The sequence below is a fragment of the Stegastes partitus genome, unplaced genomic scaffold (assembly GCF_000690725.1).
Source record: "Stegastes partitus isolate 25-593 unplaced genomic scaffold, Stegastes_partitus-1.0.2 Scaffold90, whole genome shotgun sequence".
NCBI classification, from domain to species: Eukaryota; Metazoa; Chordata; class Actinopteri; family Pomacentridae; genus Stegastes; species Stegastes partitus.
In genome coordinates, this window is record NW_007577821.1 from 811,457 (window position 1) to 834,740 (window position 23,284).

At 40.4% G+C, this 23,284-nt stretch overlaps 1 protein-coding gene across 3 annotated transcripts in view; it reads right to left on the reverse strand.

Annotated features, from left to right (window-relative positions):
* Nucleotides 1-4,470: 4,470 nt before the first annotated feature.
* Nucleotides 4,471-23,284, reverse strand: part of LOC103353959 (guanine nucleotide exchange factor VAV3-like) — a 55,969-nt gene continuing 37,155 nt past the window's right edge. For all 3 annotated transcript variants that reach the window (XM_008277167.1, XM_008277168.1, XM_008277166.1), the window contains exons 20-27: nucleotides 22,315-22,445; nucleotides 19,618-19,683; nucleotides 19,326-19,360; nucleotides 19,040-19,156; nucleotides 15,386-15,473; nucleotides 14,852-14,981; nucleotides 8,849-8,997; nucleotides 4,471-7,166 (exon numbers count right to left, since the gene is read on the reverse strand). In XM_008277167.1, the coding sequence (XP_008275389.1) occupies nucleotides 7,125-7,166; nucleotides 8,849-8,997; nucleotides 14,852-14,981; nucleotides 15,386-15,473; nucleotides 19,040-19,156; nucleotides 19,326-19,360; nucleotides 19,618-19,683; nucleotides 22,315-22,445 (758 nt within the window). In that variant the 3' untranslated portion in view covers nucleotides 4,471-7,124. The remainder of the gene's footprint in view (nucleotides 7,167-8,848; nucleotides 8,998-14,851; nucleotides 14,982-15,385; nucleotides 15,474-19,039; nucleotides 19,157-19,325; nucleotides 19,361-19,617; nucleotides 19,684-22,314; nucleotides 22,446-23,284) is intronic.

A 23,284-nucleotide genomic window follows, 5' to 3' on the forward strand; every position in this document is an offset into this window, starting at 1 on the left:
AACAGAAGCCTTCATCACAAAAGGCTGCCATGAAACAATGGTCCCCTGATGGACAGAGGCAGCTGCAAACATGAACACTCCTGTTTGGCAGACCTGCAGGATGGGATTGTAGAGAAAGAGAGAGACGGAGGGGGAGAGGGGTGAGAGAGAGAGAGAGAGAGAGAGAGAGAGAGAGAGAGAGACAGGTCCTGCCAAAGCGGCCCCCATGACAAGCAGCACCACCTCGTTAAACCTGTCCCTGGGAGTCGCAGGCAGATGCTCTGCTTTTTCTGTGATAATGACCTACCTGCTAAGCAGCTAGCAGCGTCACACTCCTTTGAACAACTATTGACCTCAAAGCTGTCGCTCTCTTTCATGGCTGTGCTAGTTCCAACACACCACGCTCAAAAGGGGCTGGTTGCATCATAAGTTTTTGTTTTTGCAGGCTTTGACACATGAATATTGCTTGTTATCAAATGCTGTATTAAATGCTCTTCTGCTGATGTGGTCTTCACACGTTTATGTTAGACTTCTGCACTCAGCTGCACTGCATGTGGGCATCAGATAGACTGGCTACAGCTTCATGATCACCAATTACGTCTTAAGACCTTTGAAAACAAGCTCCCCAGCCTGTGCAAATTGGAATTACGGATATTAAAGTGTTACCCATTAATGCACATTTATTCACCATTTTATATTTCCAAGACCCACTGCTGTCAAGCATCAAAGCGCAGTCAGCACATGGAGCCATGAGTCAGGAGGAAGTAACTGGGGTGAGGGAGAGACAGAGAGGGAAAGCGAGAGATAGACAGAGGAGGAGAGAACAGCCGTTCTCTAAGGATTAGCTCAATTAGACTGCTTTGATCTGTGAGATCTTAATTGCTGGGGAGCACTGATAGAGTCCTCATTGAGACTTAACAGCAGCAGTCGGGCGAGGAAGGAGGAGAGTGGTCTCATTCTTACCTTCTCATTTTTAGTGCTTGTATTCCAGATAAACATGACTCAATATCATGCATCAACATACCTAAAAAAAAAAGACGACTAATGAGCATTTTCTGCGAGCCATCTATATCGATAGAGTGCACGTACGTTTTATCACCCCAGAAGGTTTTCGCAAATGGTAAATAATTGTAACTTTTTCAAATGTTTTATTCTTCTGTTGGGTGAATTTCAACTATTTCTTTCTTTTTTCATTCTGCTATTCCATAATGTTAGAGCTCATGCTATAGCATCTTATATCCAGCCGATCAACCGTTCTGTCTTTGCAGTTCTATCTTACCTTCTTTCATCCCACTGCTGATACCACTTCCTTCATCAACCCCATGCTTTTCAGTTTATTACAGGTGATGCATAAGAAAGGCTACATCTTCTTCACCACAAATCGGTATCTAGACTCAAGGCTATGCTATTTCTCCAATCTATTGTGCTGCTTTTACGTATGTTTCTGACAGAAAGTATGTTGGTTAAATGAATAATCATGATTTTGTCTTAACATCTGTTAAGCTGTTTGAACAATCAATGTTATTGTCTTTTCTTATGATCACATACTCACCTTAAAATTCCAATAAAAGCACTAATGAGAATGTGAGAAGAATCACAAATGATTCTTAATCAATAGGTTTTTCATGTATTGGCTGTTTGGTGGAGTCACTCTCTACTAGATCAGATCTTGATTTTAATGTATCATGTAATGGTAGCCATCAACAGCACATATCACCTCCTTCTATGGATTTTGTTAAAGCACTTTTTTTTTCTACAGTCCTGTTTTGTCTTACAAGACAGCTATTTCTGTACCTTGCCTGAATTCAGAATACTCTGTAGCTGTACTTTTATAATTTTGTAAGGGCGTTGATGGTCACGAGTCAGCAGTTGAATGTAAATCTTACAGATAAAGTCTTACAGAGAGTGAAGCTCTTTAGAGAGGAACTGAGAGCTCACCGTATTTGAGGGCAGCTTCAGGTTTTGCTAAATCCGTATTTAACCCCCATATAGAGATCCAGAGGGGCTGGCTGGCAAAGACTGGGGTTAAGGAGATCATTCAGACAGATGAAGATGATGCAGGGCCTCCTTCTCTCCCTCTGTCTGTCTTTTGTCCATCTCTCAGATGCACACATACACACCATCCTCCTTCTCCACATACTTTATCTACTGCATGCACGTTTGTACACCCATTTCTCTCCCTCTCTGGCTGCTGTCCAACTTCTCTGTCGTCGCCTTTCATCTCTTTGGCTAAGACAGGAACAGGCAGATTAAGGAGAGGAAGAGTATTAGGGGAGCCATTCTTTCTGCCTCTTTGTGACGGGAGGGTAAGTGCAGCAGAGCCCTCCCTCTGCTGAATTCGGTCATTAGAGAGGCTGCAGAGCAGTGGGGGAAAAGTAAGCCTGAGGGACTGTTTACATTACAAGAAGACTGATACTGTGAGGCTCCGGAGTAGAGATGCAGTCTCATATTTGACAGTTTAGACTGAATACAAAGGGTAATAAATTAACACGAGTGTATAAAACAGTAGAAAAAGCCCACTGAAAGACAAGCGCTGTGACGAAGACAACAGGCTCAGAGCATCAGATCACTGCAGGAAAACATACCAAAACCAGTACAACCAACATGGTTAGAGATGTAAGAAAAGTAACATTCTGCTTACAGTTCACCTTAATTACACAGTATTAATGACACACTGAACAGACAATGTAATAGAAAGTGGAAGCAGTGATGTGAACCTTGTCTTCTTTGTTGTCGTGACCCCCTGAGAGTCTCCCTAAATGGCCCCATGTGTACACCAGTAAAGACTTAAGACCCTAATACAGTCAAAGACTCTCTTTTAACAGCATTTGCATACAAAACCATCAGGTACTGACATGACACAGAAGAGCGGCACAGTGTTTAGTGGTTGCACAGCAGCAGTTAGGCAACTCATGACTTCTACTAAAACAACGATTTGACTTGTGAGCAACAATTAACTATCTCATGCATAACGATCTATTGATCAAAGTTTGTCTAACATGTACTAATTGTATCTGACCTATTGCATGTCCTATAATTGAATCAGTAAACTAGGAGATGGTTGTTCTCCCCACTCATGGAAAAATAAATAAACAAAATAAAAAACTCGGGAGCTGTGATGAATAGATAATCAAGACACCAAATCATGTGAGAGGCACTGTGTCGCAGGATTTTCGATTTCGCATCACTGATGATAAAATTGTGTAAACTGTCTTATGGTAACTAAAAACACTATAACAATGCAATTTATTTTATCATGATTCTGGTATTTCATGATAATCATCCTGCTGCTTACACCCTCATACTAATAATCATGTTCTTCTTGGAGCTGTCATTTAGCCTGCTGTTATTTACCTGTTTCTTGTGTTTGTGCTTGAACGGTACTCCACACATAAACTTCCTTTGCTTCATTATGTTTTGGGGAGTTTTTTTTGACAAAACAACAACAAAACAACAACAACAAAAAAAACAGCATACATTTAATTACTCAGCTAAGTTTCAGAAAAATCTGAAAACTTAATGAAAAGTAAACACCCTCCAGAAAGTACTACTGTGTATTTTCCTGTTCATTTCTGGCTTGTTCATCTCATGTTAAATGTTAAACAGAATATTAACTGCTGTGTGTCTCTTAAAGGACAACTTAATGTTTTTTTTTCCCCAGAGGGCAGAAACATGCTGTTAAAACCTAAAAATAAAATGTGCTCAGTGGCAAAATGCCTAAAACTTGGAGTCCTCCGAGAGCCACCCGGCAGATCCTCTGCACTTTGATGGTGATGGTTTTCAAATTAATTTAAAGAAATTACATGTTGGTTCTAATTTATTGGAACCTTTTTTTGTTTTTTAATTACAATTCTATTCAGTAGTATTTATTTACTTGCGCATGCCTAATGCATGCAGCAAATGAATGAAAAATAACTTGTGGCATGTGCTGAGATTTGAACTTCACACCCATATTCTTTTACTTTGGCTCAGCCGTTCTTCTCAAGCTACTGGTCTGGATCAAAGGGTCAACGAGTAAAGAGCTGAAGGCTTGTTTCACAAACATGCTAACATGCATATCAAAACTGGTAGCAATGCCACGGTCTCCTGAAAACTACACGTGGAATTGGAAATCCTACAGAGATCTCATGCAGGGGTCGAAGATATGGTGCCAGTTTTGTCAAAATTAATGAGAGAGGAAATGCTATCATGTTGCAAACCACAGCTTGTACAATGCAAATTTGTTGAGAGGGTTCCACGATTTTAGTGAGGAAAATTTGGAAAGAAAACAAAGTCTTTGCAGTGCTTACATGTTCCTGCACTGTAACTGCTTTCAGATGTCTCTCTATTCTGTTGTGTTTGTTAAGCTATTATTTGAGCACTGCCAGGTCTCCACTGCACCTTCGCAGTGTCACACACAGCTGTGATTTGTGATGCAACTGCAATGCCTTTGTTCCTGCAACATGTAACATTTGTCTGAAGAAGGAAAAATAGCCTATCAAATTTCAACAGTACAATTCAAAGAGTATGCTTTTATTAAATATTGATGTCACACACATGGTTAGCGGGGTGTTACCGTTTGAAGGAAAACAGCATTGCTTAATGCCCTTGTGCTACCTTGCTCTACAGTGAACAGCTGTTACATCACCCTTGAATCATTCATTGTGAAACCAAAAAGAGTTGAGGTAAACACAAAATCTGTAGAATGTAAAAGGGCTCTTTGCTTTCCACAGTGAATGATCAAAAGATCAAGGAGCGAAGCATAGACTTACACCTCCAATTACACAATCCACACCAGACATACACTTGAAAACTGATTTGGCTTTGTAATTCCTTTTGTGCATATATTTTCTATTTGATGACGCCATGTGTCTGTAGACAAACATAATAAGTGGGTATTATAGTGCTCCAGTGCCATTAAGCTGAACATTATGAGACATTATCAAAAAGTGATGCTTCCTTCTTTTGATGATTCACCATATTTATTCAGTCTTGTGAGGCCAGCCTCAGGGTTTTGGCTTAAAGGTACAGATTAATATTTGGGAAATATGCTTATTCTCTTTCTTCGTGAGAGTTGCATAACTCATAACTTGTCCACACGAATAGAGATATAAAACAAACATTTCCCTCCATGTGTGGGTCTTATCATCCTTACACAGTGTTTTAGGTCACTCAAAGAACTTTTTAAACTTCTAAGGAGAACATTTATAAAAACTCCACTTTATGTGTAGCAACATGTAAGATGTAGAGTTTGGTAAAAGATGATGTCATTGCTCCAGTCATTTTACCTCGCATTGGGGGATATTTTATAAAACAAAGGTTGTGTGGACAACGGAGCAACATATTTGTCAGGAAAAATATCTGTAGCAGCTATAAGGCCTAACACTTCTCATGTCTTTCTACTAAACATGAAGCTATAAGCAGGAGATGGTCAATTAGCTTATCGTAACATAAGACTGGAAACAAGGACAAGTGGCTATAATAGCTTCCGATTCCACCAACCAGCACCAGTAAGTTCACTAATTCCTGTCTTCACTGTGATGTTGCCAGACAACCAGCAGAGGCTCCAGGAAGTCACTACTGACAATAAATAGTTTAGTACCAAACCCCAGCAAAGACACAAATTGTCTCTTTACAATTGTTTTTTGCAAAAATGTAACAAATGACATACAACATGTTATTCGGGACTTTTTGAGTTGCTGGTAGACAAACCTTTTTGCGTAGAGTGACAGCAGCTGTTTTCTCCAGCTTCCAGTCTTGATGTTAAACCATGCTCCTGTCTGGAACCTCATATTAAAGGGACTGATATCAGACTGGTGTCACACTTCAGCAAGAGACTGAATAAACAATTCATCAAAATCACATTATTCTACGCGTCTCATTGCAAAATTTGCTGAAAATGAACCATTAAATTCTATTTTGAAAAACGTCTGCACTCCTTGGCACAACTAAAAAGTCATGACCGACTCAGCCGTGACCAACAGTCGTGTGACAAATATTCACAGATTTTTTTTTTTTGGCTGAAATGCAGGCTGTCTACACAGAGCAGATATGAGACAACTATATAAATAAATTAAAGATAGTAAACATAGTAAATTATCTGTAGCACCTCTTTTTCCACTATTAGTAACACCTGTGGGCACTTAAAAAATGCTGGACATGTTGACTCCAGGTTTTAATTTTGTTTTTTTAAATAAGCAATTCAATAAATGTAACTTTTTTCACTCCTCTCTCGCTCTTTCTCCTTGTAGAAATGGCAGCGCTGTCTCCATAGAAGTGCAGGACTTTATATTGCATTGAAAAATGAGCCAACAGTGAGAAAAAATATGACAGAAGGAAGGAAAACTGCTTGGGGTTCAGACCGTTTTTTTAAAAATCTCATAAAAGAGGAAGCACATCTTGGGAGACATAGTTTCAGTGGCAGATTTCAAAGCCTCGACCATGATCTCATCAACTACTGGTCTCCACATATGTATTCTTTCCACAAATACAAAGAATGACTTCATGTCCAGCTGAAAGATAAAAAGTCTGTCAGTTTGTCATATTAAAAAGTCTTTTTTTATAAAGAGCATCACATTTGGGTTTAAAAAATGCATTTACACATTAGAAAGTTATATCTGTCCAGTAATTTGAAATGTTTTAAATAAAATGACACAAACGTCTGAACAGCTAAAGAGGGTCACAGTGCAGTAGTCGGAGTTCCTCAGCACCCGCATGTCAATTTGGTGGAGTGCCTGGGCAGTGCACTGTTAGCAGGATCTGTGTTCCAGTTGGGTGACTGAGCCCTCCTTGTATCGAAACATGATGACAGGGCAGGTCTCACTCCAGCCGATGGAGCCATCAATAATAAGAGAAGGTGAGTGGGAAAGAACAGGGGAGGGTTATCTGGGTGCAGCACATGTACTTCTTGGTGAGCCGCAGGGGCAGACGGGGCAGCGGAGAGGCAAGATATGGCGTGACGCTCCTGGAATCTGTGATTTGACATCTCCTCTGCAGGAGAGTCTGTCAGAGGGCAGGAGAAGGTTTTTGAGGGCACTGCCGCCTCCTCTCATGTCCGAGTCTCTGGGTTTTATCAAAGAGATCTGACTGCGAGCACAGAGAGTGGCAGAGCAGCATGGCACTCACTGGAGGTGGTCAGCTTTGAATGGACGCTGAGCAGCAACAAGTCAGTCCTCCTCGTCTACGTAGGTAGAGGGAAACCAGCCCACCTGAGAAGCAGCCAAACAAAGAACAGTTCAGGTTGTAGCTCGAAGCCACACAAATATTACACATACTGTAGTATACAGTGCCAATATAAAGTAGTCACCACATCTGGAAGGTTTTACCCGATATTGCTTTTCATCATCAATTACATTTGGCTTTATTGCCAAGAATTTACAAAAACGTCATTTTTTTATCAAGCTGAAAAAAAGTTCTACAAAGTAATGTCATGTAATAAAACATAAAATGTAAAATAAGTGATTACAAAAGTATTCACCCCCTTCAAGTCACTATTTAGTAGATGTACCTTTGGCCACAAGTACAGTGTTGAGTGCATAGGTCTCAATCAGCCTTGCACATCTGGACATTTTACTGCATTCTTCTTTGCAAACCAAGCTCCATCAGGGTACACAGGGGTTGTATCTGAATGGCCCTTTTCCAGTCCAGTAACATGTACATTTCCCTGGTGAAGGATCAGTAAAGTTTATCTTGTCTCTTATCTTACCTTAAATCTTCTCCCAATTTGCAGTTCTCTTGCAGAATGTATCAGGTTGTCCTCCAGGGTTTTCCCTACACTTTGCTGCGTTCATTTTACCCTCTACTTTTACAAGCCTTATAGGGCCTGCTGAGAGGAGCACTCTCACATCATGATGCTGCCACCACCATGCTTCACAGAGACGATGGTGTGTTTGTGAGGATTTGCAGTGTCTGGTGTTCACCAAACTCAGCGTCCAGTCTGATGGCCACAAAGACCAATTTTGTTGTCATCACACCAGAGACCCTTTTTCCAGTTGACTTCAGACTCTCCCACATTCCTTCAGGAGAGCTCTACCCGGTATTTCATGAGCTTTTTTCCCCAAACAGTGTCTTTCTCTTTGCTAATGTCCCATAAAGCTTTTTAAACAGTTGTTGTACGCAGTCTCTCTCAGCCCAGTTTCTAAAGCTTGTAACTCCTTCAGAGGAGTCATAGGTGTCTTGGTGGCCTCCCTCACTAGTCTCTTTTTTCACAGTCAATGGATTTTTGGCCTGCTATAGGCAGATTTGTGTGTGTAACATATTGATCTCCATTTCACTAATTGTAAGCCTTCGAGCACCAACTGGATGCACCTGTGTTGAATTAGGCGAGTCTCTCATGCAATTACTTACTTTACATTTTCATGTTTTAAATAATTGAGTTTACGTTGTAGAAATCAGTTTTAATTTTGACATTTTAGAGCCTTTATTTGTAAATTATTGTCAAAAAAAGAAAAGAAAATTTACCAAGACTCAATGTTGAAAAGAAATACAAATGAAACTTCCAAGGGAGGTGAATACTTTTTAAAGGCACTGTATACAATATTATGTAAAATACTTCTCCCTCTTTTTTCCAGTTTTGAGTGGAGACTTGCCCCTTAAACTGCAGCATTTGATATCCATAACTCCCATTGAAGTTTTTTTTTCCTTTTTAGCAGTGAGAAGCACCCAGTCTGTTCCATACAGGTGCCAAGAGCAGTCAAAAACATGGCCACTCACCAGCATCAAAACACTGCCAGTTATGTTTAACAACACATCTACCTCTGTGTCACCAAGGCGACACGGCTATTAATAATATACCTTTAATTATTTTGAACCTTAGAAGTACGTACAATATGTATCGTTTATTTGTTCATTTCAGTTGCAAGAGCAGTATAGAAATGTGTTTGAGACCTACCCTGCCATCAACCTCTCCCTTCCACCACCCATTGGACATCTTGGTGTAGATCTTGATAATGTCTCCCTGCTGCAGAGTCAGCTCCCGTGTGTCTCTGGAGCAGAAGTCGTAGCGTGCCACTGCAATACCCACCACCCTGGGAGAAAAGACTGAGACACACAGGAAGACTTCATCTTATTGTTGGGACCTATTTACACGATTTCACAAATTTGCCGTAAATATAAACAGAGATTCAGAGTGATGTAGTGAAGTATTTAGAGCAAATCTTAGGCTATAAATGGACATTAAACTACCATATTAGGCACTGTACTTTTGTAGAATGTCCGTCATTACTGGTCACACTCACAAAAGCAGAATTACACTCCAGAAAAAAAATGTCATCAGAGTTTAATTTAAAAGTCGGGTTTGCAGATGTACTGCCTTTTTTTCAAGGTTGAAATTGAGCTTTCATGTCTATTCACTGTGATACAAATGTCCTTAGAAAGAAGTACAATGACATCGACCTTCAATAGAGAAGTGTACAGTATTATTACATTTCTTTGAGTGTTTGTCAACTGCACAATGTTGACAGTGTATTACCTACAGTAAAGCGACTATGGCCATGCTCTAAGGATGGTAAGGCAGCAAAGAGCCTTGACTCATGGGCCTGAGTCATACAAAGTGTAAATAGACAGACAGAAGAGAATAAATCAGGTTCACTGGTGAGAAAGGAGAAGTATACCCGACAGCCCAGCCTGGTGGGGCCAAGCACACAGTCAAGATGAGAGGTCATGGTTTATCATGATCATGTGTTGATCTTATTAAAACTTAATGTTTAACTCGGCTCAGGGAAGGTATTCTCACTTATCAGTCTGTACAAGGTTATTCCTGCACATGCAGGTCAGGCTCATATCACACATGAACACAGGTGTACGTTCAGCTTATCTATGAAAATACAGATGACACGACTGCAAAGATATGCTGGATGAAAGGAATACACCTTCTGCCGCATGCACAGAGAGGCACATCATACACTGAGAGATGTCCAGGTCCACACATGTATGTATAGTTTACATGCATGTATACTCTATGCTCATGCACAGAAGCGCACACAGACACGTACATATAAGCAAAATAATCGTAAAAGACTATTATCTTGCATTCATGCCATGAAGGCAGAATGAAAATGGGAAATACCTTCTTTTATTCAGATTTGGGAGCATTTCATCACTATTTCAGGGTTGTTACAGCCATCGCTGCTCTTATAGTCACAGCTTTAAATGGATACTAAACCTAAAATAACTGTTTTTTATTGTGAAACATATGTGCCATGATTCATTAGGTGAAAGCATACAAACAAAAGTGCATGAATCCCAATTAGCAGAATTAATTGTGTTATTGTTGGACTTAGCCAAATGTAAATGCTGGTAACTATGGAATTATAGCAACTGATGTATTCGCATTTCTGAATTTATGTTCACCAAATGGGAAATAAAATAGGTTTCAGAAATTCGATACAAGTATGAATGATTTGTCCCATATGGCAACTCATACAGCGTAATATGACAAAACAGTGGCATCATTAGACTGCATTATTTAATAGAGAAGGGAAAAAAACAAGACAGTTTGCTATGGAAACCTGGAAATGTGGGCTTAAAGCAAAGGAGAAACAAAGAGAGTAGAAAAAGTTATACCTGTACCTGACCAGAAAGGCGAAGAGGAGGGAGGAACAAAGCTGCAGCCGCCAGGAGGAACTACAGAGAAACGAAGCGAGTGATGGGGGGTTCAGGCCGTAGAGGGAGCAAAGAGAGAACATAAGCAAAGTAAACACAAGTTTGACAGAGGGAGTATATGAGAGGGTAAAGGAGAGAAAAAGAGGAAAAGTTGCCAAAGTCAAATCACAAGTAAAAAGCAAATACAGGTGGGAGAGTGGAGTGAGCGAGGAGAGCGAAACAGTGAAACCATCAGACAAATTGTCATGTCAATTGGCACTTGCACAGACCAGTAAGCCGGGTTAACTGTGCTACTAATAACATACTTGCAGTCATGGCTGTCTGAATTGGTACTATTTTCCTAACTTTTTTTTGTCTCCTTGTTTTTCATGCTTTGAGTTACGCACCCTGGTACCAAAGCCTCTCTTGTTTCAACATAACAATGCCCCCATGCACGCAGCACACAGGTGGCACAGCGGTTAGATGGATCTATGGCTCCACCAAGAAATGCCACAGCCACACCAGAGCCCGAACAAGAAACTACACGTACAACATCCTGTCTGATGTCCTGTATTTGGCTACTGTCTATTCAATTCCAGAATTACCTCACAGTGCGTACATCCCAAGATGTGCATTTTTTTTTTGTTGTTGTTGCTGTTGTTCAGTTAATTATTATTCAGTTTGCTCTGGTTCACTTGCAGCGTGATACAAATACATTTTCTTTATCAAAGGTTTTTCGTCAAGAGTCTCCACAACCTTGTGAAGATGACAAAGTAGAGGGACGAGCTTCAACTGAAGATGAGACGAGCAGGACCAAAGACTGAAAAAACACTCTCACGAGAGATTGTTTATCTAAGTTGATTGAGCAACTTGTTGTAGACATTTCTCTAAAGAAAGACAACCTTTTTAATTTGAGACCAGGTGAGCCAGAGCAGCAGCATGTGGGTAAGTATACGTCTGAGCAACATCTGGGATTTCACACTGCAGAGCAAACGACTTCTGCTTCCATATGAAATCCCATCTAAGCCAGCAGACCCTCACGCTGAGAAAACACCTCCTGTCAACACAACAATATGGTTCCATGCCTTCTTCTTCTCCCCTACAGGCAGAGGCCAAGACATGTCAAGTGTCTGACCAGAGCACACGCAAACAGCAATACAAATACCTGCAGGTTGTAAGTACAGTTCACACAGTTACATATGCTGGCCACATGAACAAGTGTTTCTATTATTTTGTCCATCCGTGTGGGTAGACTAAATAACAAAACATCCTTCAAAATGATCATAAAGCTGAACCAACACTCCAAGACAGTTACGACAACTGAACCTTGTATTCTTCATGAAGGCAGGATTTATGGCAGAACTGGTGTAGTAGACAGTGCGGCTGTTATTTTTATAATAAAGGTTTTCAGATCTCACGTACTGAGGTTTTGAATCGGACCCCCTTATAATCATTAGTATAAGATAACAAAACTGTGCATTCCAATAACATCAATATTTAACTACAAAATGATTATCCTGACAGACAATAAAAGATTTTTGCATTGCAAATTATTTCCCAGCTCTAGCATTCACACACATACACAATGAAAAGCACTCAGTCAGACTTAATTAAAAATGCTTGCTGGGGTTTTTCCAAGCAAATTACTCCAGAGATTTGATGGCTTTTCACTAGTTCTGCATCTTGTGATTGTTTGCTCAGCCTTGCATTCTGTTTTCTTTGCTATGAGGTGTCTGTTTTGAGATTCAAACCTCTTTTTTTTTTTTGTTTTGGCATGACATCTGTCTTTCTACAGAGACTGTTTACCAGACAGAGAGCGCTGGTGCCCACACTAAGTCTGTCTATGGGGGTGGACGACTTAAGGCAATAATAACCTATCCCAGAATGCATTGAGGCAACGGCGGGTCTGTCAAGGCTTTCTCAGAGAAGGCAGCGCAGTGAATGGCAGCAATGCACAAACACACCTCTTGCAGAGCTGCTTTGAAGCCTGACGTGCTATGAGACCGACGCTGCCAAAGGAGGCAGAGGGACAAGGATGTAGCAGAATTTTACATCCTGACAGACACAAAGGGCTAACTTTGACTTTGTTTCAGCGTTCCTCTGCTTGCCTCAGCTGCTGTTGCAGCGGCTGTGGTTGTTTACACGTACACCTCTCTTTAAGTTAAGACAGTTTACCTCCAGCTGCTTCCTGCTCTTTTACATCAGATCATATTTGAAAAGTTTTCCCAGTTTTGTGGAAACAGTCACAGTCCCTCAGTTGGACCAGGGGTATCCCTCAGGTGTGTGTCAGCAGGCGGCTGTCACACAATTGTTCTGCAGCCAGCCCAAGTGAAATGTCATGTCCTGTCAGGAAAATTGTGAAGCCATCTCGGAACTGAGCAGAGTGAGGAGTGTGACGTTGGGAGTAGCAGGCTCCTGGTGCTTGCCTGGGGCACAGGGCCCTAACTGGGACCTCTCTGCCAAGCCTGGTGAGCTGCCGAGGCTCCTTTATATTTCTCTCACTCACTGTCTTTCGCACTCTCTCTTTTGTCTTTCTCTCTCTCTCTCTATCTCTCTTACTCCATACCTTACCTTTGTACTCCATGCCTCTCTTTAAACTGATTTAAACCTATTAACATGCAAGGAAATGGGTATGGTAATATGTGCACATGTACATGGAATACATTGGAATTAGAATATAACTAGACCACCTAAGATCACACATGGAGGTGTCAATGTGATTTGTAGAGTTCTGTCTGCCTTATTCTTTGATTTTTACCACCACAATGATGGTGAAATCAAGAACCCATGAACAGCATGCGTATATATTATCACTATCCAGATAACACATCTAGAAATGGATTGCATGTTCATCCAAGGCACCAACTTTCTCCTTGTATTCTCTCCCCCACCTCCATTCCTCCGTCTTCCTGCATCTCCACTGCTTCCTGTTTCCCCTACTCCATCTCTCTGCTTCCCTTCCCTGTCAGTCCATTTCATTCAATCACACTTTCTGTCTCCCTCTCACAGTCTCCATTCCCAACTTGCCACTTCCTCTAATCTCCTTCTTCCTCACGACCTCTTTCCTTTTATCCTTTACACGCTTCCTCGGAGTGAATGAGCATCTGCTTGTGCCTCCGAGGGCCAGTAATGACGCAAAGACTGGATGTGTTGAACACAATGATGCATTTATCCATGCCGACAGGGTGAGTTTGAAGACACTACTTTATGCCACTCATGGCCAAGACATAACACTTTACCATGCAATACGGTAGCAAAACAGTGCTAAGTGCATGCTCCACTCTGGCCCTGAGAGAGATGTGGGTCTAGCTAAATTTCAAAAATAGCGGTTATCCTAATGTTAGCTTTAATCAGCTGAATGAGGTTTGCTACGTTACATCTGACAGATAATGTTAAAAATTACAAATACATTTTTTTTTAAAGTACACATTTAGATTAAAAAAATCTCTGCTGCATTCACTCTATCTTTTTATGAAGCAAATTTATTACATTTTCTAATAGTTGAATATCCTGTATCACTAAAATGCAGTAAGCACTACTGCACCGGCTAGTTAGTGAACAGCAGCAAACACTTTATATCCACACACAGTCTCATCAACATCTAGGTCCCATGTCATAAAGATATCATTGTGTACAGTAAACATTAAAATATGAATGGTGTGAATGTTTTATTTGATTTAATGGGCAAAGAGGACGAGCCAAACAAAAAGAAAGAGAAATGTCTCCCAAGGAAACCTGCTGCTGTTTTCGAGTCAGTGCTTTCCACAAGGAATCATGTGAGCTCATTATGCTGTGCTAAATATTTCTAACATTTCTCACACATCAAAGATAGTACTGCCATGTGTATTGAGACACAGTTTTAACTTGAGTGTCTAATGCATGATTTTGCAATGTAGGCTGAGACATTCTACTGCAGGTCTCCAAGCTGAGGGTTTATAGGACTCTGACTTTCTTGTAACAACAAATGAACGTGTAGCAGCTGTGGTACTGAATATAGCAGAACTGTGTGTTGCTTAAGCTTTTTTATTTTTTTCTGTGTGATGACGTGAGATGTAGACTGCTGAGTGTTTCTGTCATTTAAACCAGCTTTACAAGCAGGTCCAACTTTTCCTGTGAAAAGGGGGTAAAAAAAAATACCCTTACTTTGTCTGACCTGGTGTGTTGTGGCAAAATCCCAGCCCTCTTGTCCACCAAACAGGTCAAAACATATGCTCAGAATATCTTTCAACTATAACCACACCAGGATCTGATATGAACTTATCAGACAGATAGTGTCAGGAAAGGAACCTGGGTGTTTGTGAAGCAGACTCACCGCTGCCAACCTTGGCAATGGCCCTGGGCATGTTTTCATTGGACAGTTCCCTATAAGGGACCTGCAGAGTGGTGTCAAGACTGCTGAAACCCTCCTTCAGAGAGTGCTGTCTGTAGTACTCCACCAAGTCCTGTGTAAAACAAGCACAAGAACACAAAACATACCCTGAACATTGGTGAGCTAGATGTTATTGTGTACCAATATATAGGAAGCTGTTTGTTCGATCTTGCAATATATCGAGTGAGAAAGTTTTTCTAAGCAGTGAAAATAAACACAGCATATTATGTATGTTTGTATGTGTCCATTTCAAGCCCTTGTGGTTTTTGGATGGTTTAAAAAAAATGTCCAAGTGAACCACTGGTAGATTTACATTTTTATGAGAATAAAAGTCAAATTTTGACTTTCTATTCTATGCATTCTATTTATCTCAAGAGAGTACAGAAAAATACTATAACGTCAAACTGATTACACTCATTTATGTTACACCAGTTTGGAGGGCAGAAAAATCCATAACAAGTTAAAAAAAACATTTACCAGCACAGTCTTGAACAGCCGAGTCTCCGCAATGTAAAAGCCTCCCTCCTTGGTCAGAATCTTAATGTGCTTGACTTTATCGTTGAACCTGTGGAGGATGAATAAGACATGGGCTGCTAATCAAGTATACATGCTTCCACGTCAATCTAGTCTCTATGGTGAACCATCACGAAGGTCCGTCTGAGCTAACCGTCTAAGCTGAGACAGGCAACTTTGTCTGACAAGAACAAGATTTTTATGCAGTGGAAATCAGATCCAATTTACTCATAACAGTGAATAATAAAAACACCATAGGTCTCCCTAGTTTTACTCTGTACATGCAATTTCTAACACTTTTGGTTTGTGTTTACCTAAAATGAACCACTGTCTTCTTGTAGCTGTTCATCTCTGATATCAGAGCTGTCTCTAACTCTGCAGGGGTTGTGTATATTTTTATGTGAGAAAAATCCATCGATCAAAGCAGTGTTCAGCAAAGTGAACACATGTTTTCTACCTATTAGTGAATGTCTGATACCTAATACAAACCTGTGTCCTACTATGATATTACTTGCTCATTCAAAATAATATGCTATAGACTAATCAACTAAAGGCTGACTAACAGAAAATGATACAATACGTGAGAATAGCCTTCTCTCAAAAGGTGACATTAGACATGATTGCTAATTCAATTCAACAAAGAGAAAAACGCTATTTTTCATGCTTAATACACTTTTTTTTGTTTTTTTGTGACGTCTCTGGAGTTGTCATTACGGTAAACAATAGCTCTTTTTCACAACAGACATCTCGATTTGTCATAGCAGGAAAGCTAATTAATACCGTTAACAATCTGCAGTCCTTGCAAGCCAACATACACTGTGGCAGCAGCTAAATGGAGCACAGACTAATATTATGATCAATCATAGTGGCTTCACTGCTGTCAAGCCAAAATGTGACTGTTGTGGAAGACTGTCCAACACACATTCATACTTCATATTTGACAAATTAAGCTGATTTAGTATGTACAATGACAACACTCATTGTGCTAAACATTGTGTTCTGTGAAAGCACTGTATATTCAAAAATAATGTTAGAATTACAACTACGTCAATTATATAGACTGCTGACAGAAGAATGTCACAACCAGGTCCAGGGCTGGAGGACAGCATCGTTTTGTACATCAGTTTTTCTCCCAACCTGATTCTAAACAACCAGCTACTAATGCAGTACATAGAAGAACATGTGTGACATTTAGTATGTTCAGTGAATCCAAGATAGAAAAAAATGTATTGCAAAGTATAGAACACTGACAAGTAAAGTTATTCATCTCGTTACAATTAAATGTTCTGGCTAAATATTGGGTCCCAGCTTTCATGATCATTTTTTGGCTGGTGGGGGAATGAATCCTGTCAAACACAGACCATGACTGGGAGTATCAGCTGCTTTAACATGGCCCGTACTTAATAATTCCCCACCGAGGTGGAAGTAGGGCCTTTGTTTTTAGTGCTGTTTGTTTGTTTGTTTGTTTGTTTGTTTGCCTGTAGACAGGATTACGCAAATACTACCAGGCCCAACTGCCTGAAACTTGAAACTTGGAAGGTGGTCTTAATGTTGTGGTAACCAGTGTATTGAACAGGAGGCTACTAGAGACTGCACCGCGGTGTACTAAATAATGAAATGATGAAATAATCATACGTCATACGAGGCGCATAGCTCAGGCAAACACTGTGAAAAGCAATGAAGGCTAACCTTGAAAATGCATGCACACTGTTCAGTGCATACATGCACAAGCAGGAGAGCGCTGTCAAGCCAATTTTGACACAATACTGTATATAGCGTGTTTCTCATATGGTGATGTGGAAGTTACACCAGAGATAGATCCTCATTGTAAATCTCCCAGTGCAGCCTATAATGGTTGAGTAGAATATAGTCATGTTGAAAATACACCAATATATTATGAATATACGGTGAGTAATACATTATTGATGTGTGTTGAGTTATAAGGTGCATAACACATAGAGACAGATGAGCCCTGTTTGTCGAAGGCATAGACTTTCTTTCCTCCTATAGGCTCCCAAAGCTGCACATACACACAAACATCATTCAACACGCACACAAACTGACCACTTGTACTGTCTGACACTAGACAGTTCCAGTTGATTAGTAGGAGCTCTCTGTATAAAGCTCCATTATCTCAAACGGCCATCCTGATAATGATCTTAAGCATTGAGACAGGCAATTAGGATTGGAGTGTTCAGAAACTGGTCCTGTACATCAAAGCTCTGAATGAGGTATGAGTCTACCAAACCAAATGGGCTGGAATGGTGTGTCACTGCCTAAATAGTCTTAACATCCAAACACTATTTCAGAGCGCACCCTCCGTCGTTATCTCTTGGAGCCGTCACACCAGGTCAGGAGGACTCCATAGTCCTTTCTTTTTTTAAAAGAGTGAACAAGCTTTGATGTAGCCTGAAAGATATTCATAAGTTAAATGGACAGGGTTGTATTTGAAAAGAGGGATAGGGAGGCACTCAGCTTGCAGATAAAGCAGCCATTTATTGAAGCCTTAAGGAATGTGTGTTTTATCTGCAATTCAAGTGTGTTGTTAGTCTTCTTTTGAAATTCATTTCGAGGACTGACAGTCAAAGAGCATCAAATAGTATGATGCAAAGCTATCAAACACTCCTTAAACACATGTCTGAGACACAGACAATAGACAGATGGTAAAAAAAAACACACCATCCAATTTCACCTCTTACCCAATGCTACATTCAGTTCAAATGTGTGGATTGAGCCATCGTACGTAGTGAACTACAAAGAACTGCAACCCATGTTTAGGTAGTCTATGATGTACAGATGGCAGGTAAGGGCTCCTTCACCTAAATCAGAACAAAAAAAACACTTAAGTCAAGTGTCTTGCCATGTAGAAAGTTTTGTTTTTCATTGCTCATTTTATGGAATACTTTCTCTTGTCTTCCTGTCTCTAACTGGGAAAGAATTTCATGCGTAAGGGGTATTTTTACACAGTAAAATGTCTTTTGAAAATCATTTAGAAGTTTAGAATAGTGGTTAAGATTGATACATCGAAAATTAGCAGGACTGAGAACAATATTTTCTCCCCACTGGCATGTCAGCTTTTAGAAAGAGTGGCCAAGCTTGGCTTATATGACTGGATACCACCAGATAAGGAAAATCTTTTTTTTTGTTTGTTTGTTTGGTGTGTTTTTTTTTTCTATCGTTTGACTGAATCAACCTTAAAACTACATTCCATCCACTACATTTCAGTATCAACTGCAGCTCATCGAACCGGGCACATCCTCAGTAACAGGCTGGTTGTGAAGATGGACTCACCAAAACTTCTTGCTTTTCATTGACATGAGTGGAGCACAGCATGATCTCCTTCTGCTGCAGCCCATCCACTTCGACGCTCAATGAGCAGTTTGTTTTCGGAGGCCATTGTTGTACTGAGCTGTTATTTGCATGAGGGAATTTTGTTTGTTTGAATTATTCTTGCCACTCGTCTCTCGCCTCTCACAAGAAGGTGTTTTTGCCCACAAGACTGCTGCTGACTGCATGTGTTTAGTTCATTCCACTATTCTCGGTAAATGATAGCGAGGCAGAACATTGTGGGAGACTGACTTTGGAAACAAAGAGAAAACAAACCATCATATCACTTACTTTATGCTGATGGCATATTCAGTGCACTCTTTACTCCTGTGTCGAACCAGATAGGTGCTGTTTCCCCTGTCCAGGAGCTCTACCTCAGCCTGGTATCTCTCCATGGGCCCTGCAAACCTGAACCATCCATGAACAACTACTGCACTTACACTGCGATCAATCATTCTGAACATGAGGATGAGAACCGTCAATACAATCAATAAAACATGATTAAAAAAAAAAAAAAAAAAATGACTTGTAGTTATTGTTAGCAATCAATCTCCAGTCATTTGTTTTCACCACTTACCAGAGGTGACCAGAGTAATCCACAGGTTTTGGAACCTGCCATAGAAAAGAACTGAGGTTATTTTGTGTTTTAATGGAGACAATACAGAGGGTGGAAGTCATTTGTGGTAATGTGATATTCAAGCCACATCTAATGGCTAAAATCAGTCTTCAGCAGCAAAAAAAAAAAAGAAAAAATGCAATTGAAAGCACTACATTCCTTTGCCAAGACATCAATAGTGGCCATTATCCACTGAATGCATTGTAATCACACTAAATTTGTCTTATTGATTATGAAAAATATGCACACTTACACATGGGCAAGGCCTCACAGCGTCACTTGGAAAGAAGCCAATCTTGCTTGTCGCCAGAATTCTGCCCTGCAATGGCAACCGCTTGTTAATCGCATTATATTTGTCTGGGAGCACCTACACTCCTCTCTCACTCCTTCTCTTCCTTTTCTCTTCCCCTCCCACTCTTGCTTCAATAAATCCTCAGCAATTAGCACACAACAAGCAGTGCATCTAATTTGCAGCCCAAGTTAATTATGGTTCAAACTCTGCCGGCAGTTAGATTTGTACTGCATCAAAACAAGAGCCTCGTTTAACACTAAATAATGGATCTTATTCTAGTCTTTGAATATCCAAACAGCATGAGCTCTCAGGCTCGCGCTAAACACTAACAATTGCATTTTAGCTAACCCGCCTGAAGCAACCACAAGCTTTATATGAAAATCATTAATTCCTTCGACAAACATAGAATACACAAGACATTTTTCTCCAGCTAAATAAACTAATTTGGTAAAACAAATTACTTAATCTTTATATAGACTTGCCCCTACTTGGATGGTTTAGTTTATTTTATATTCTCTATCATGTGCATTATCCTGTAGACAGTAATAAGAATATATATCAACATTAGGCTCAAAACAATCTGAGTTTTCAGTCCTGAGTCCGAGGTCAATTTGAAGTCCATTGAGTCCCTCTGAGAAGACAGGGAGTGGTGAGGGCATGTGGAGCTCTTCATTCAGCTTCCTGCCCTGGTTATGCTTTCCTCCTCACTCCTCTTTATTAGAGTATGAAATGCTTTTTGGGACCGTGCAAGCCCTGGCAGTAACTAGATTGGAAAGCGAATCTTTACCCATCTCTATGATTCATTCTGTGTAATAACATTTTATCAAAGGTTTTTTGAAAGCCCTTCTCTATTTGTTATGCTTTCGATAAGCGTATGATAAAGATTAAACTTATTACTCTGTTGGCATAAACAGGCAGCAGCCAAAGGATCAAATGAAATTACAGTGATTGATTGTATTGTTCTGCCAGTGGGATGGGGGATAATTGCCTTCTGGGTAACAGGGGATATGAATTCTCAATGTTCTGTAATTCCATCCTCTGGCGCCACTGGGGACGCTGAAGATTAAAGGTACCCTGTGGAGTTTTCATTGTAAACAAACACAGTTTTGTAAAGATTCAGTGTTTCTCCCCAAAACTCATTGTGTCTGGATGAATCCTGAGCTCCATCAGAGCTGTCAGGACATTTTTATAAACCTGTCATGCTAGTTGTTGTTGCACAGGTGAACTTTTTAGCAGCTCAGATGAACCTGAGGTTCTTCCCTACTATCCATTTAAATGGCAAGTTCAAGTTCTATCTCCAATATTTCTAGTAGTATCTCTCCATTCAGAAGGTTTTACATTTATCCAGCAGAGGAACACTCTCTAAAATCCTTGAATCCATGTCCATTAGATTGATTTTATATCTAAAATATGATAACCACAAATAAAAAAAAGTGTAGTCACTGCACTCTGTTTTCATTGGACACTTCAGAAATCTCCACTTTGTCAACCCATGTGTGCATACACAACTTTACAAGTGCGTTGTTGGAACAAGTATTACCAACAGTATGAGAATCTGTTCATCCAGCATGGCTCTACAGCACCGCTAGTGGTTATGAACTGAATAGGATAGCTTTTAGTCAAGCTAATTAAAGAGTCATTATGCACAGAACAGGAAAACACACATGTGTGTTATCACATAATTTCTCTGATTATCCCCTTCCAGCATGCATGGTTGCCATGGCAGCAAACAATGCAGTGCCATCAGGTCCGTGGCATGACATTCTGGTCGCTGTTCTACCGGCTTACATGTCTCCTGGCATTCATGTCCTCACCCTCCACCTTGTGCTCTGTCACAACAGAGAGAAACATGGAGCATAAGAAATCGGGCTGCGTGCCCACTCCCAGCCGTGCCGTTGGCAAAGACTGCAGTCCTGTTGGAGCAGCACCAGAAGGAGGATGAGGCTTTAATGCAGCCGTAAAGCAGAGTGAGAAACAGCTAGGGAGGCTGCCGGAAGACCCCAGATAAATCCCCATCCTTTCAAAAATAGATAAGGTCAAACACTTTCAACCGCTGGCTGACCTCGTGAGATGGTTGCTAAATGTGCCAGTACATGAGGTTGTGCTCCACCATTAAAACATCCTCCAGAGGCCGAAGTGTCTGCTGTTTTATTGTTTCACTCTGGCACTCAATTAATCAGCTGAAGCCACTAATTGGTTAGATCATCCAATGTAGGCTTTGATTCAATCTAAAGAGAAAAAACAGACAGACACCCCATTTGTAATGTGACTGGGGTCCAGGGGAGTTCATACAGATCTCTGACTGATATTTCTAATTGTGCATGACCTCATCATAATGTCACAGTTGTGGCTCACCTGACAGAGCACAGAATGTGATTAACAACCACGATGCAATTAGTGATTAATAAGAAATAACAGTCAAAAGGAGATAAATTGTTGATGTCACCACATAAATACTTTTTTGAAAGCTCTTTTGTCTTTGTCACATAGTTGGACAGCTAGCATGAGAGAGAAGAGGTAACAGGCAGCACACATTCAAACCCATGACACTGCAAAGATATTGCGTGCACCGCAACAACCCAGTGAGCCATAACATGTTATTTTTTCATAGAGTCACAGATGTTAAGATAAAACGAGGATGAGCTGAGTGACACGCACCTGCCACCAGGAGCTGTGCAGATCGGCAAACATCAGTTCAATGACATCCCCTGCATGAATGCTTAGTGGGGGCCCACACTGGGGACAGGGGATGCCACTGTAGTCTCTGATCACAACCATTCTAGGTAAACCTAGCAGACAAGGAGCACAAACACATTTATACTCAAAACTCTAGACATCCATCTGAGAGTCATATTTAGAGGAACACAGGGCATTAATGTCTGTCTGATGATTAGTTCTGGTAATGCAACTATATACAGACATGCATAATGAAGAGCACTAAAGTAAATATTTAAAAATATTGAAAAGAAAAGAAACAAGAGAATCACAGCATACTGTACAATGCAGTAAGACCAAAATGAGAATGTATTCTTCTAGAGTTGTAGAGATGCACAGTTTTCATTACATTGTTGGGTAAAATATAGCTAATACAAACCCTTTTACACTTTTAGAATAGTTGGAGACGTGTCTAATCCTTAATGAATATGTAAATGATAAAGTTTGTGTCTGAAAACAACCAAAGTGACTGATAGTGGGAACAGTAATGTAACAGTGTACTGACACATTTCTGTAGCAAGGTAAGAAGTTAAACCACTGGCAGCCAGCAAAAGCAAGACTTGACTCCTGTTAGGTTGCTGTTTAAATACAGTTCATCAGCGCTTCACACAACTCTACTGCATAGTGGCAAAGAACTGCATATCAGATGCAGATATGTCAAAGCCTGTGGGGCTAAATCCACCTGGTCTAGATGGTGCAGATATTAAGTAAGAAACACGATGTTAGAAAATGTGTCCAATACAGCAAGTCTCAACACTCTGCAGCCATCCTGGTAACGCCTCTTGGCAGTTATTTTTATCTAAGTGCATAGAGTGCGAGAGCCATAACTGCAATTCTAATGGTCATCGGGACACATGAACTGTACGTATAGAATCATCAGTCAAGTTCAGCTCAATTCAGTTTCATTTAACTG